General features: G+C 37.8%; 1 protein-coding gene across 4 annotated transcripts in view; it reads right to left on the bottom strand.

Moving 5' to 3' along the window:
* The window catches only part of ZEB2 (zinc finger E-box binding homeobox 2), a 131,337-nt gene that overhangs the window by 39,422 nt on the left and 79,572 nt on the right, over positions 1-12,343 (bottom strand). For all 4 annotated transcript variants that reach the window (XM_059394346.1, XM_059394343.1, XM_059394344.1 and 1 more), the window contains exon 3: positions 3,325-3,582. In XM_059394346.1, coding sequence (XP_059250329.1) covers positions 3,325-3,582 — 258 coding nt within the window. The remainder of the gene's footprint in view (positions 1-3,324; positions 3,583-12,343) is intronic.

Genomic DNA, 12,343 nt, shown 5'->3' with positions numbered 1-12,343 from the left:
TCGCTCATCTCATGTGATTTCTGGTAGCCAAGAGTCAGAAGAATCATAAGTTTTCCATCTGAGAGATCAAGTCACTGAGGGGAAAACAGTTAACAGCACTTTTTTTTTTTTTTTTTTTGCATAATAGTGGTAATGTTCAAGATTTCTGCTGTACTTCCTTCCTCATTGTCATTTTCTTATGAAAAAGTAAAGAGAAGTTACAGTAGATGGCTGCTTCCCAAATTATTAAATGCTGGGTATACAAATGTGTCGTTGGCACTCTGTGTGGATTGCATTCTGTGGTAATACCTTAGCTAGAACCCTCTTTTACCAAAGATTATGCAAGTGAGATGGTGTCACTTTTACCTAGAATGTACTTGGCTTCAATTCACTGAGCACCAACGTTTCCTTTTTTTGAACTTTAGGCTCAATTTATTAAAATCAAACACTAATCCTTTTCGGGTTTGTATGTGAAATACTGTGTATATGCCTATTTAATTACGTTTCCTGCAAATCCATTTTCAGAAGGACATAATAATCCATAGATTAAGACCATCTTCTCTAAATTACAGGCAACCCTGGCTGTCGCTCTGCCTCTCGCCTAACCTTAAACATTTTCCGAGACAACTCTGACTCAGCACACTGGGTCTAAAACCACATAGTATATTTGTTTTTAAAACACTTGTAAAAGTTTGCATTTTCCAGTCACCCTTGGGATGAAGGTTTGTAAAAATAAAGAACACTTTCTTCCTTAAGATGAAGAATCCTTGAATAAGCAGAAAGAGGCCAAGATGCAGGTGATTTATTTAAGTCTGTGTCAATGATAATGATGTCATGGTTTCCAGCACACTGTGTCCACCCCATTGTGGGACGAAAGAATGTCAAGGACAATTCTAAACACAAAACTTTGATTGTGCTGGAACCGGAAAGGCACAGTAAGAGCTCCACCGCACTCTTCAGTTGAAAACCTGCATCCTGCAGACAAACTACAGAATGCATGCGAGAGAGAGCAAAAGAGAGGGGGCTTATCTCAGAGTCAAGCTATGTGCTGGGGTATGATGGTAGACAGCCAGGCACCAGGGATAAAACACTACTAAATAAAACAGCACCAGAATTAGAATTATTGTCTATATTGTGTGTTTTGAACAATAAATAAGAAAAATATTTTATCAGAAGAAAAATGTGTTATCTGAGAGTCAGGATAAACAATGAGTAGCTTTTTAAGACCAATTTCTTTTCATTAGACATCAAGGCACCACATCAGAGCACTTTTGGAACAATAAAAAAAAAGAACAATAAATCATTACTAATCATTAGAACTAGACAGGTAATAGCCGGGTAACGTTCTGGGTCCAAATAGCCAAATGAGATTAGGGATTTACATTTTATTTAATTATCGTGACTCCAGAATGCTAGTTTATTTACCATAAAGGTAAGAGCAAAGAACAGCCTGTTCATTTGTATCACAGGCACCATTAACTACAGGTGATAACAGGGTCTGTAATGCACTCGTATGGATTATTGTATATTAAAACATTTAGAATTATGATCCATGGCCAGCACAAAATGCTGCCATGATCACAAACTCCTACAGTTTGACATTACTGTTTTGGCTGTTTTTCAATTATTGATCTTAATTTTTTAAAATTAAACTTTTCTTTTTTAGAAGTTTGGGGTCGTACATTTGTTATATCGTTATTAATTATTCCTTTAAGGGTGGAAATTCTAGTAATTGGTCCTTACCCTTGATTTCTAGATATTAAAATTTAAAGCATCAGAACATTCATTCTTATAGCCCTGCATATCTAGTTCATTAACAAATATGAATAGCTAACACCAGCTCATTTAAATAGTATGTCTTACATGAGTTCTCGCCACACTCTGTTTCTGTCACACTGCTCCCAAGAATCATTGGCTCTTATTATACATGTAAATGGCTATCATAAAAATAAAAATTTCATTTAAGATTGTTAATGACTTCTGCAGCAGTCAGACTTCCTTTAATGATCATCCTCTGCCCCTAATTAAACGTATTTATCTTTCAAGCATCTTTGGCTGAGTTCTCCCTCATAGTTGAAAATCTAAAACCTTAAGTCTTAATGGATATAACGATAAATGTTTATGTGTGGGATTGCTGAGATCCGAGAAACCTTCACCGAAAGCAAAATTGGAAACAGAAAGAATACAAAACTTGGCACGGCAATTTAGGAAAACGAAAAACAAATACACTACACTCAAACTGCCATCGGTCTTTTTTTTTTTTTTTTTTCACATTTAATTTTCTTTAGAAGTGGAAGTGCTTTTATTATCCTCCTTCCAGTATACCGAACAATTGCCCTGCCTAGGTTCGAGGCTTTATAGTCTGCGACATCACAATGGCATATAGGTAGACTCTTGTTCTTACTTCCTTTCCCACCCACTTCACCTATTTATAAAAATGCTATTGTTATTTATATCATTAGAGGAAAAAAAGGGGGGGTAAATCATGGCAGCTCTCCTTGGGTCTTGGGAATAGAGATTTAAGGAGACACTATGGTTTCAACTGGAAGAGTCATTAAAAATTTTTTTTTTGCAAGCCACCTCACCAAGTAGAGAGGGGCAGAGGGAATTTATGGGAATAAGATTAATTCTCTTTGATTCTGCTAATCATTTCATACCTTAGTGATGTTCCCTCCTAAGTGAATTTTAGACCAAGACATTTCCATATGCTGAGTGGCATGTGAAGTTTTGGGTTGAACATAATTTATCTTATTTTTATGATAGTTGTCCTTGGATGGGTTTTACTTCCCCAGAGACTCCCACCAAACAGCAGGAATCATTATCAAGTACTTAAGTGTTAAATAATAAGAAAGCTACCTGACCAGGTGAAAGTGTGAAATCACATTCACACTTAACAAAGGGGAATGATTAGATGGTTGAATTACAATAGAAGGTGTCAGACAGACATAGAAACTACATTAAATTGATAGTTACTTGTCTGTATTGTTATATAACTTCCAAATCGATGTTCGCTGTGCGTTTTATATTTACTTCCATTTTGTCCCGAAAGCCTAGAGCTCGCTCACATCATCTAAACGGCACGTTGTAACCGGGGTACAAGATTTCCTGTTGTGTGTTTAAAACATAGTGCATGGGCAACTCACACCCAGACGGAAACATCATCTCTCCCTAAGATGTTAGGGTTATAATGTGATAACGCTACCGTCACTTCATCGTCTGTCACAAGCTTTGGTATCTCTATTCTGCAAAGAAATATTTTAATGATTCGGTTGTGGACGTTCCACTAGGTAGTCAAGACTAGTTTAAGATGGCACAGGAAGGGGCCAAGTGGCCATAGACACTTACCTGGACCATCGACAGAGGCTTGCAGAATGTCGTTGTTGTGCCAAGTGTGTTCCACTCCACCCTCTCTTAGGTCATCTTCCTCATCTTCCCTTGGCAGCAGAGCTTGGCTCACGTGTGGGGAGGACTCATGGTTGGGCACGCTAGCTGGACTCCTCTCCTGGTCCAGAGGGTTAGCAATCCCGTCCTCCTCAGCAATCTGAAGCTTGTCCTCTTCATCTGTTTCTGAACCCGTGTCCACTACATTGTCATAGTTCACCACTGAAGAGAAAGCACAGAACACACACTCTCTAAACACTTTGTTGAAAAATATCAGTCACCCCTAATTGTTTAGTTAAATGGAAAATAATTAATATTTTCATAACTTAATTACTCAGCCATGTCAGGAAAATATAATTAATATCTTTCATGTTTTAGCATTTTTATTCTTATTCAATTATCACTGTGTACTCTTTCTGATTTTAAATAGTTTTTTGTTTGTTTGGTTTTTTTTTTGCTAAAAAGACGGGTAATCCTAAAAAGCAACGGTAGCACATATCCTCAGAAATACATCTATATTGCATATGTAAAGAGACTCATGGCAAGTGTACTTTCAATACTCCAAACAAACTTATTAAATAGATATGCAATTGACAATTTTATTAGCTTAGTGACACAGAGTGTGTGCTATAAAATGTTGTACTATAAATACGACATGACTTCACTATATTAGCTGTGGTTTTATTCCTAGAAACCATAGACACATACACGCACACACTATCTCTCTCTCTCTCTCTCTCTCTCTCACACACACACACACACACACACACACACACAATGTCCATCTATTTAGTCAATACACAAACACATCCACAAACCTGCTCAATCTCAAATGTTCACTGTTGCTTCTACGTCAACCGTCATGTGCTAAGGCCATTTATATCCCAATCTTTTAAGCAGAAAATGAGGAAAAGCCATATCTTCTGGGCCATTAATACCACTATTGAGATGTCTTCATAGTGCCATAATTACAGAAGATTTCAAAGTGACACAGGCAAGACCAACACAAATGTTAAAATAACTCACAAGAACCGACGGGCTGCTTTTGCAGCCCTCAGTCCCAGCAATGCTCAGTAGCTTTTCTTAAAATAGACAGCCTGTAAATAAGGTCTGTGAACTCAATTGAAGGTGGCTGTTTCTGAATTAGTCAGCCCTCACAGGCTCTCGGCCTACATGCTAGTACATAAATTGTCCACTTTACCACCAGACAAGAAAGATTAGAGTAATAAACACGGGGCATTAGCTCAGCTAGAGAAACACACCAGCCGTTACGCACACACAGGATTGCCAAGAACTGTTAACCCAACTCTCCAGAAACACACACAAAAAAACAAGTTAGAACCATGACATCATGGGAACAAGAGGGAGAGAGAGAAAGGGGGGAAAAAAGCCCATGGAAAAAAAAAAAAGCGCAAACAATTTTCAGGTTCATTTTGATTTCTCTGCGCCTAATAAAGCAATCCTCCGCTAAGTTATCAACTGAGCTATCTCAAGTGGCTCTTGCCAGCTATCGGATTATACAAAAGTGGCAGAAAAGGAGGAAAAAAATGAAAAGGATTGTGTGTCAGGTTCATAATGCTTTTGGAGAATTCTGGAAACATGTCTAGTTACAAATTTTAGTCAGTCATATCTGTTTGCTTTGACAGGTTCCCAGGGAGTAAAAAAGGAACAAAAAGAGAGAGATTTTTTTTGTCATGTGAGGCTGGGGACAAAAAGATTACACCGTGCATATCTGCTCATAATATGATCTTTGTATAATCCGCGGGTCTGCACTTGCCTTCGGAACAACTGCACAACAGGTGCAAATTAAAATGAAAACGGCAGCGGAGCCGGGCAAACAGAATCTGCTGACCTGGTTTGAATACCAATTGACGGGGGAAACAAAACCTTTTCAAGAGGTGTGACCACAAGGGCTTAGGCAAGTTCAGGCTGGGTAATGCCCTCAGATCTACAAAAAGAGAGATATTCTAACATCTCTGCTCTAGCTGTGTGGTCCAGATATACCTTAGTACAATCAATAATGTGCTTCTTTTTTTTTTTTTTTTTCTTCCCCCTGGTGACTGAGATTTAACCATTTCTTAGCAACAAGCAGAAGATTCTTTACAAATTTTCTGAACGCTGAGTTCGGGGCGGGGGTGGGGGGCTGGTGAGAGTGGGGGGGGGGTGGCTACAACAAAAGCTCCTAAGGCCTGGGAAGCTTTCAACCCACCTCCTAAAAACTGATCTCTGGGCCCAGGAGGAATAAAGAAAGGTCCAGAAGGAGTGAATAAAATTATCTAAGGCTGGACAGGCATTAAAAGGCCTTTATCCTGGAAAAAAAAAAACAAAAACCATGCCTTTTAAGGTCTTTTTCTGCATGGACCACAATATCCCGTGTGACACGTGAGTGTTCCTGCAGCAATACAATTGAAATATTTTCTTGTGTAAAAAAGAGAGAGAGAGAGAGAGAGAGAGAAGGAGAGAGAGATAAATGATTTATGAACAGCCCTTGAGGAGTCCCAAATATCAGAACAATCTAAACAAACAATGAAGTCATGTCTCACCATATAGGGTCAGAAGTACAGCATCCATCACCTTCACAGGCCAACAACACTTCACAACCTTTAGGGTTCTCGCTCACAAATAGTAGTAAATACTTTTAAACTAAATAAATAACTGCTGTCAAGTTCACTTACAGAAGCAGTATGCCATCTTTTCCAGAGCTGTTTTACCTAGGATATCCATTCCCATAGCCATTGTGTTGGGGTCCTACTCCCAACAACCCCCCCCCCCCCCCCCGCCTTTCTTTTTCTAAATCCAGGTAAAACAATTCATAGCAAAGTTCGTTTTTTGTATCTGAATTCAGAGGAGATCCTTTCACCTTGCTCTGTTTGGCTGACCTTCAGACAATCAGAATTAAACCCCTTAATATGGACCTTGTCCTTCCTGCTCCTCACCTAGTCTTCCCCATTTCTAAATCCTCAGGATTCTCCTTTAAATTGTTCTCTCGAGTCCAGTCAGTGGATGTCCTCGTGTAATTACTGGAGAAATTTTCACCACACAATATTCTTATTTTGGCCAATAGAGGGTGGGTTTACCCCCATTTACACTGTGGCATAAAATAAGCTCATTTTCCCATTTGTTCCCGTTTTCATCCTTTGCCCACCATCATCGCCATTGGCATTAAGAGATCTTAATAACACAGCTTTGTCTCTGCAAAGAAGAGATTCGATTTTGTATGATAACTAATGTATACTGGTTTTAAATGAGGGTCACTGGGCAGAATATATTAGTCTATCGTCTATTTCTGAACTTACGACACATATTTTTTCCTCAGCATTCGAAAGCATCAAACTGCCTACATAACGTACCAAAGTTCTATTCCGTCCTTACATTAGGTCAAATAAGCCACCCTTTGCATGAGCCTCAGCAAGATTTTATACATGTATTGGAGCTACATGGCTGGCAGAAAAACAGACAGTTACTTCAAAACCACAAAGAAGTGGGAGCCCAAAGAATTCCTTTCTGCAATTCAATAAACAAGAGGAAAGATGTACTGTTTGCTGGCTCAAAATAGACACTAATTTTACATCTGTCTCTGAGGCACAGCAAAAAGCCAACTAAAGAGCAGTAATAAATGTCCAAAAACAGCATCAGTATCCAAAACTCTCCCAGTAATCTTCAGAGGAATTAATTACAATTCTGTGTTAACAGTTGCATTGGCAAAATGCACCCATAATTATATACAGGTACTGTACTGTATTACAGGGAAATTTGCCATGTGATACCATGTTTACATGATAATTGATGGATAAGATAAAACTATTTGCATATGAAGTGCATATGAATTATTGGCATGGCTCACCATTTTATGTGGAATCATATTAAAGTTTCATTTTCTCTAAAACTGTATGTGTAATATGGGGTTACCAAAGGGTATAAAGCTGATACTTAAATTTGCTTTATAGCAAATGGGCCTGGAAAGATATATCTGAATATGCATTACTAAAAACCTATATTTAAATTCTTCATAGTTTATCTATAATAAGCATTATTTTCACTTCAGCAGATCGCATTATATTAAATCCTCTCTATTCTTCTTTCTAAGTAAATAATACTCTAAATTGTATCACTATACCAATTAATTTTACAATCATATGCAAAACAAATAATGGTTTCTCTTTACTGTCTATTGGCATAACTTTTTTTTTTTTCCAGATTTTTCTATTCTGGTGACATGTAACAGAACAGTAGCAAAATGTGACATTTTTATAATGTCCATACCTGCCGGAAAATTTCAGCATTTGCAAAAATGGCCTATCATAGCATTTAAACATTGCTGATAATTAGCTTGACATTTGAAATACCAGAACTGTTGTTTTGAAGATGCCCTATACAACGTTACCTAACTAACCCCTTTTCATACTTATATGCTTTCTCTACGTTATTCTGTCAGCTGGAGTACAAACAAGATATCAGTTGCTAACGTATTAAAATGAAAAAGAACTGATGTTAAGGGGTAACACTTCATCTTCACCAGAAGCACAAGTTGGTCTTTGTTTTTGTTTTTGTTTTTTTGATGTAAAGGAAAATTACATATGTGGATTATAGACAGTTGTTAATAAGGCGGTCAGTAATGATTTTCTATAAGTCCATTCAAGCTAAGTGTGCCAATAAATTTTTCAATGCGATGGTCAAACATTAATTAAGTAAACCTACAATGTGTAAGCCCAGAGGATACATGGATGCACTATTCTCACCTCAGGAAGCTTACTATCTATTTGGAGAAATAGAATCATAAAGCTGCAGTGCTAAAAGGCCACTTGAAGTCAGCCCTCCACATGTGACAAAGAAGGTGAGGTCCAGTGGCTTTCCTAAGTCCCTGCAGCCTGATGGTGGCAAAGCCAGTGCTAGAAAGCATGCCTTCAAGCGTACGACAACCACACAAAATCACACACAGTATTACAAATTCCCAATGAAGAATGGAATCTACATGTAAACTCCACATGATCAGAGTAAGGAAATGAAAATTCCCGGGACTTTTGGGGATTCTCACAATGCAAAATAAAGATTGTTGCTTAATTTTGAGTTGTTATGATGATTGTTACTTTCATGGATCCCCTTGATTTAAGTTATAGAAGAACCAATGTGATCAACTACCAGAATCTAGTGATACACCCATGTTTCCCACAATAGTTTGAAAACAATAGAAATAAAGAGGCAGTTCCCAGAATTATGAGCTTGAAGACCTGTCTTCTCATCCCAGTCCCAGCATGTAACCAGCTGTGTGGCCTTGGTCTGTCATCCAAGGAAACTTGATACAAATGAGTAAAAATAATGACAACATGTTCCCTGTCTATGAGATTGCCAGAAGGAGCCTGCAAACTTATATGTGTGATGGCAACAATGTGAAGTATAGAACACTGATATCCACTGAAATAAAAATAAGGATGGGACCAGAGGGGTGCCTGGATGGTTCTTCCGGCTAAGTGTCCCACTCTTGGTTCTGGCTCAGGTCATGATCTCAGGGTCGTGGGATCGAGCCCAGAGTCTGGCTCCATACTCAATGTGGATTCTGCTTGAGATTCTCTCTCTCCCTCTGTCCTTCCCCTGATCATGCACTCCCTCTCTCAGATAAATAAATAAATCTTTAAAAAAGTGAAATAAAATAAAATAAACATGGGACTATTGCTCTAGTGTCTTCGTCTCCTACCACAACATTAAATATAGGTAAAAAGAGAAGATTTGAACACATGGCAGTCACAGTTTTGGTGTTAGCCCTTCTTTTAAAAATTAATTTGCAAAAGTGTCCTAAGTAGTAGCTCCATGATGGGTAACAGTATGCTTAATCCTGCAGCTAATACTTGATGGAGACATGTAGCCTTATTTTTAAAATGTCTCTTCTGATTATAGGGCTTAAAGTTTAAAAGAACTCCTTAGGAATTTTATGAGTCATTTGGTTTCCTAAATCTCTTAGATGCTTGGAGATCATTTATATTTAAGCCAATGGATTAATGGCCTACTTGCTTTCTTAAAATGTCCTTATATGTGGTAAGTGTTCGTGGACATTCTAAGACCCTTCACCTGAACACTAACCCTTTATTCCTCCTCTTTCCTCCCAAAGTTCGATTTCCAGGTACAATGCTACTGAAGACAGGATGCAGCAACTCTTCCAGAATTTTTATGCTGTTACTTGTTTTTCCAGGGAGGATTTATCATCAAGACCCCTTCTTGATCACTGTTAACTTGTTACCTCTGCACTTGGATGGATGAAGATTATAGGACTAAATTCAAGGGTCAATTTCTCATTTGATGAGGGGCAGGTTCTTGTGACAGATGTAACAAAGCAAAACAAGTTCACACAAAAATTTTCTTCTGAATTTGACTATGTATCACTGAAATGCATAAGCCTTAATTTCCTGATTTAAAAATGGGAATAACTTTATCACTTGGGGAGGCAAGATTAATTAATACTAGAAAGAAGGGATCATGCTAGTTTGAAATATCCCTATGGAACGTGCTCTCCAGCACAAAACACTGTTATAAAAGAACAGCTATGAACATACCATAGTCAGCCTTTATACAAACTAGCTTGGTCACTTTAATTTTTTATCCCAGGAACATTCAAAGGCATTAAACCCACATTATAAATTAATGAGTTGTAAAATGTCAGCTGATAAAACAAAAGCAGTTTTGAATGTAGGGATAAAAATGTTTCCATTTCAGATTAGCTATGTAAAAACTATGCATATGAAGTGAAATGAGAGAAGAATTTCTGCAATCCCATGGTTCCGATGTGGAGGGGCTAGTTCGGACAGTCTTTCAGCTTCCTATTATGGGAACATCCTGGGAAGATGGCAGCCACTCATCCCCTCTAGAAATGCTAGCAGCTTCCCTGTACCTGGAGGAGCTTTCCAGTTGCACTGTGGTAGTGATTAAAAAAAGGTTAAAATTTCCATAAATTTGCTGGGGCTCCAGATAAGTTCCTATATACAGGTAATAACATCTTAGTTATGTACTTTCCCCCTTGAAACCTCTTCCCTAATATAAGAAGTATAAAAATAATGGCAAATAAGCATAAAAGTAAGGATCCTCCCTTCCCCAAACTATCATAAAAACAGATACTGGTCAGAGAATTCACAACAGTAAATTCATCTTTCTTTCTTTTTCTTTCTTTTTTCTTTTTTTCTTTCTTTTTTCTTCTTTCTTTCTTTCTTTCTTTCTTTCCTTCCTTCCTTCCTTCCTTCCTTCCTTCCTTCCTTCCTTCCTGCCTTCCTTCCTTCTTTCCTTCTTTCTCCTTCTTCTTCTTCTTCTTCTGCTTCTTCTTCTTCTTCCTCTTCTTTTTTATTTTAAACTCTGTTATCTTTCAGGAAGATACCATAATCCTGGGTCACAGTGTTCTAAGTGAAATTTTGCTTACTCAAAGACTTAATAGCTGTTTATTGTTTTACAAAGGTAAACATATTAGGCTTTTCCTCTATATCTAGAACTCATAGTGGTTTTGATTACCTTACTTAACTCCTACCAAAGGAAACTAGTCATTGTACTGATGTTTAAATACACATGCCCCTTGCCTCTCCTTTCACTGAGTTTTTGAGGTTGTAGCTTCTATCCCTTAGAAATTTTCTCAGCTTCACTTTCTGTCTACATCTATAATATGCTGACACTCTAAGGATATAGTATTTAGCTAAACTGTACTTCAGAACACGAGTCAATAATTCCCTTTGAAGGCTAAAAAAAAGCCTAACAACACCTTCCTCAGCAAGCCCAGTGTGATGGTATACTGAGGAAAGGCTCCCAAACAAGAGCTATATACAAATATTTCTATTTGCATCGTACATCTATTTGCCAACAATTCCATAATGCTTTATTAAATACATCAAGTGAATGTGTGTCTCCTAACAATATGTCAGAAGGAGAGAAAAGATTTGGGAAGACTCTCTAATTATCGGAATCCATGATCATTCAGCAACTTGCTTTATACCCACCGTCAAAAAGAAAGTATTACGAAACTATACAGAAAAATATGCTTATTATCATGCCTGAAGGATATTCAAGAGGAATGTGAAAATAACTGTAATTTATTTAGGACCCAGAAGTATGAAGTAATAAGCTTCTGAGCCATCAAAATTGTTTTGGAATTTTTTTATCTGACATGAGGGCAGACCTTGTCTAGCTTTAAGTTTTATAGTAATAAGACCTTGGAAATAAAACCTTGAATAAACTGAATATAAAGAAAGGGGAAATGTGTCCTTGTGTAAATAGATATTGTGTCTATCACCTTCCTCTGAAAAGGTTACACAACTTTCAAAGCCCATAAAAGGTGTAAAGTCAGTAACTGCCAGGGTACGTTGGAATGTTTTGTAAAAAATAAACATGAAGTAGAAAAACTGTAACAATTTTCTCTGATTGTATTATAGTTGCTCCGCCCCTAAGCCTCTTCTGTAACTGTACGTTTTTCTAAGATGTAGATACTAACTAGAATACACTGTCAGCTCTCATAGTCCTACAGAATCAAGACTCCTTTCACCCAAAACTTAAACAGGAACCCGTACCTTCTTCTGAAGAAGCAAAAGAGCTTGTCTTTTAAAGAAATATTTCTCCTGCAAAAGACTTCCCATGCTTGTATGGAAAAGGAGACTGTAGTTCTAGCCTATCCATAAAAATAATTGCTTTCAAATATCTGTCAGTCCAACAGACCAGTTTGGTGACTTGGATGGCTTCGGCACTTTATAGATGTCCTAGCAATCCTTGGATCTGAGTAACGTTACGTGGAGGTGCTGCAATGCTTCTAGCCCACCAGCTCAAATAGTGGGAAAGAAGAGCTCTTGCAAAAACATAATTCTCTTGAAGGTGGCAAAGGGTGTGGATCACCTTAATAGATGTCAGTGGGTGGGGAGAACCATGGTGGGGGTGGGAGCGGATACAGAGCCACAGGTTTTTAAGGGACGCGTGGCTCTATATAAGGCTGTTGGAACAGCTACTTCGGGCCCTAGAGATTTAT

Source organism: Mustela nigripes, chromosome 3, assembly GCF_022355385.1.
Source record: "Mustela nigripes isolate SB6536 chromosome 3, MUSNIG.SB6536, whole genome shotgun sequence".
Lineage (NCBI taxonomy): Eukaryota > Metazoa > Chordata > Mammalia > Carnivora > Mustelidae > Mustela > Mustela nigripes.
The sequence above is the reverse complement of the archived record's forward strand: the minus strand, read 5'-3'. Positions and strand labels throughout refer to the sequence as shown.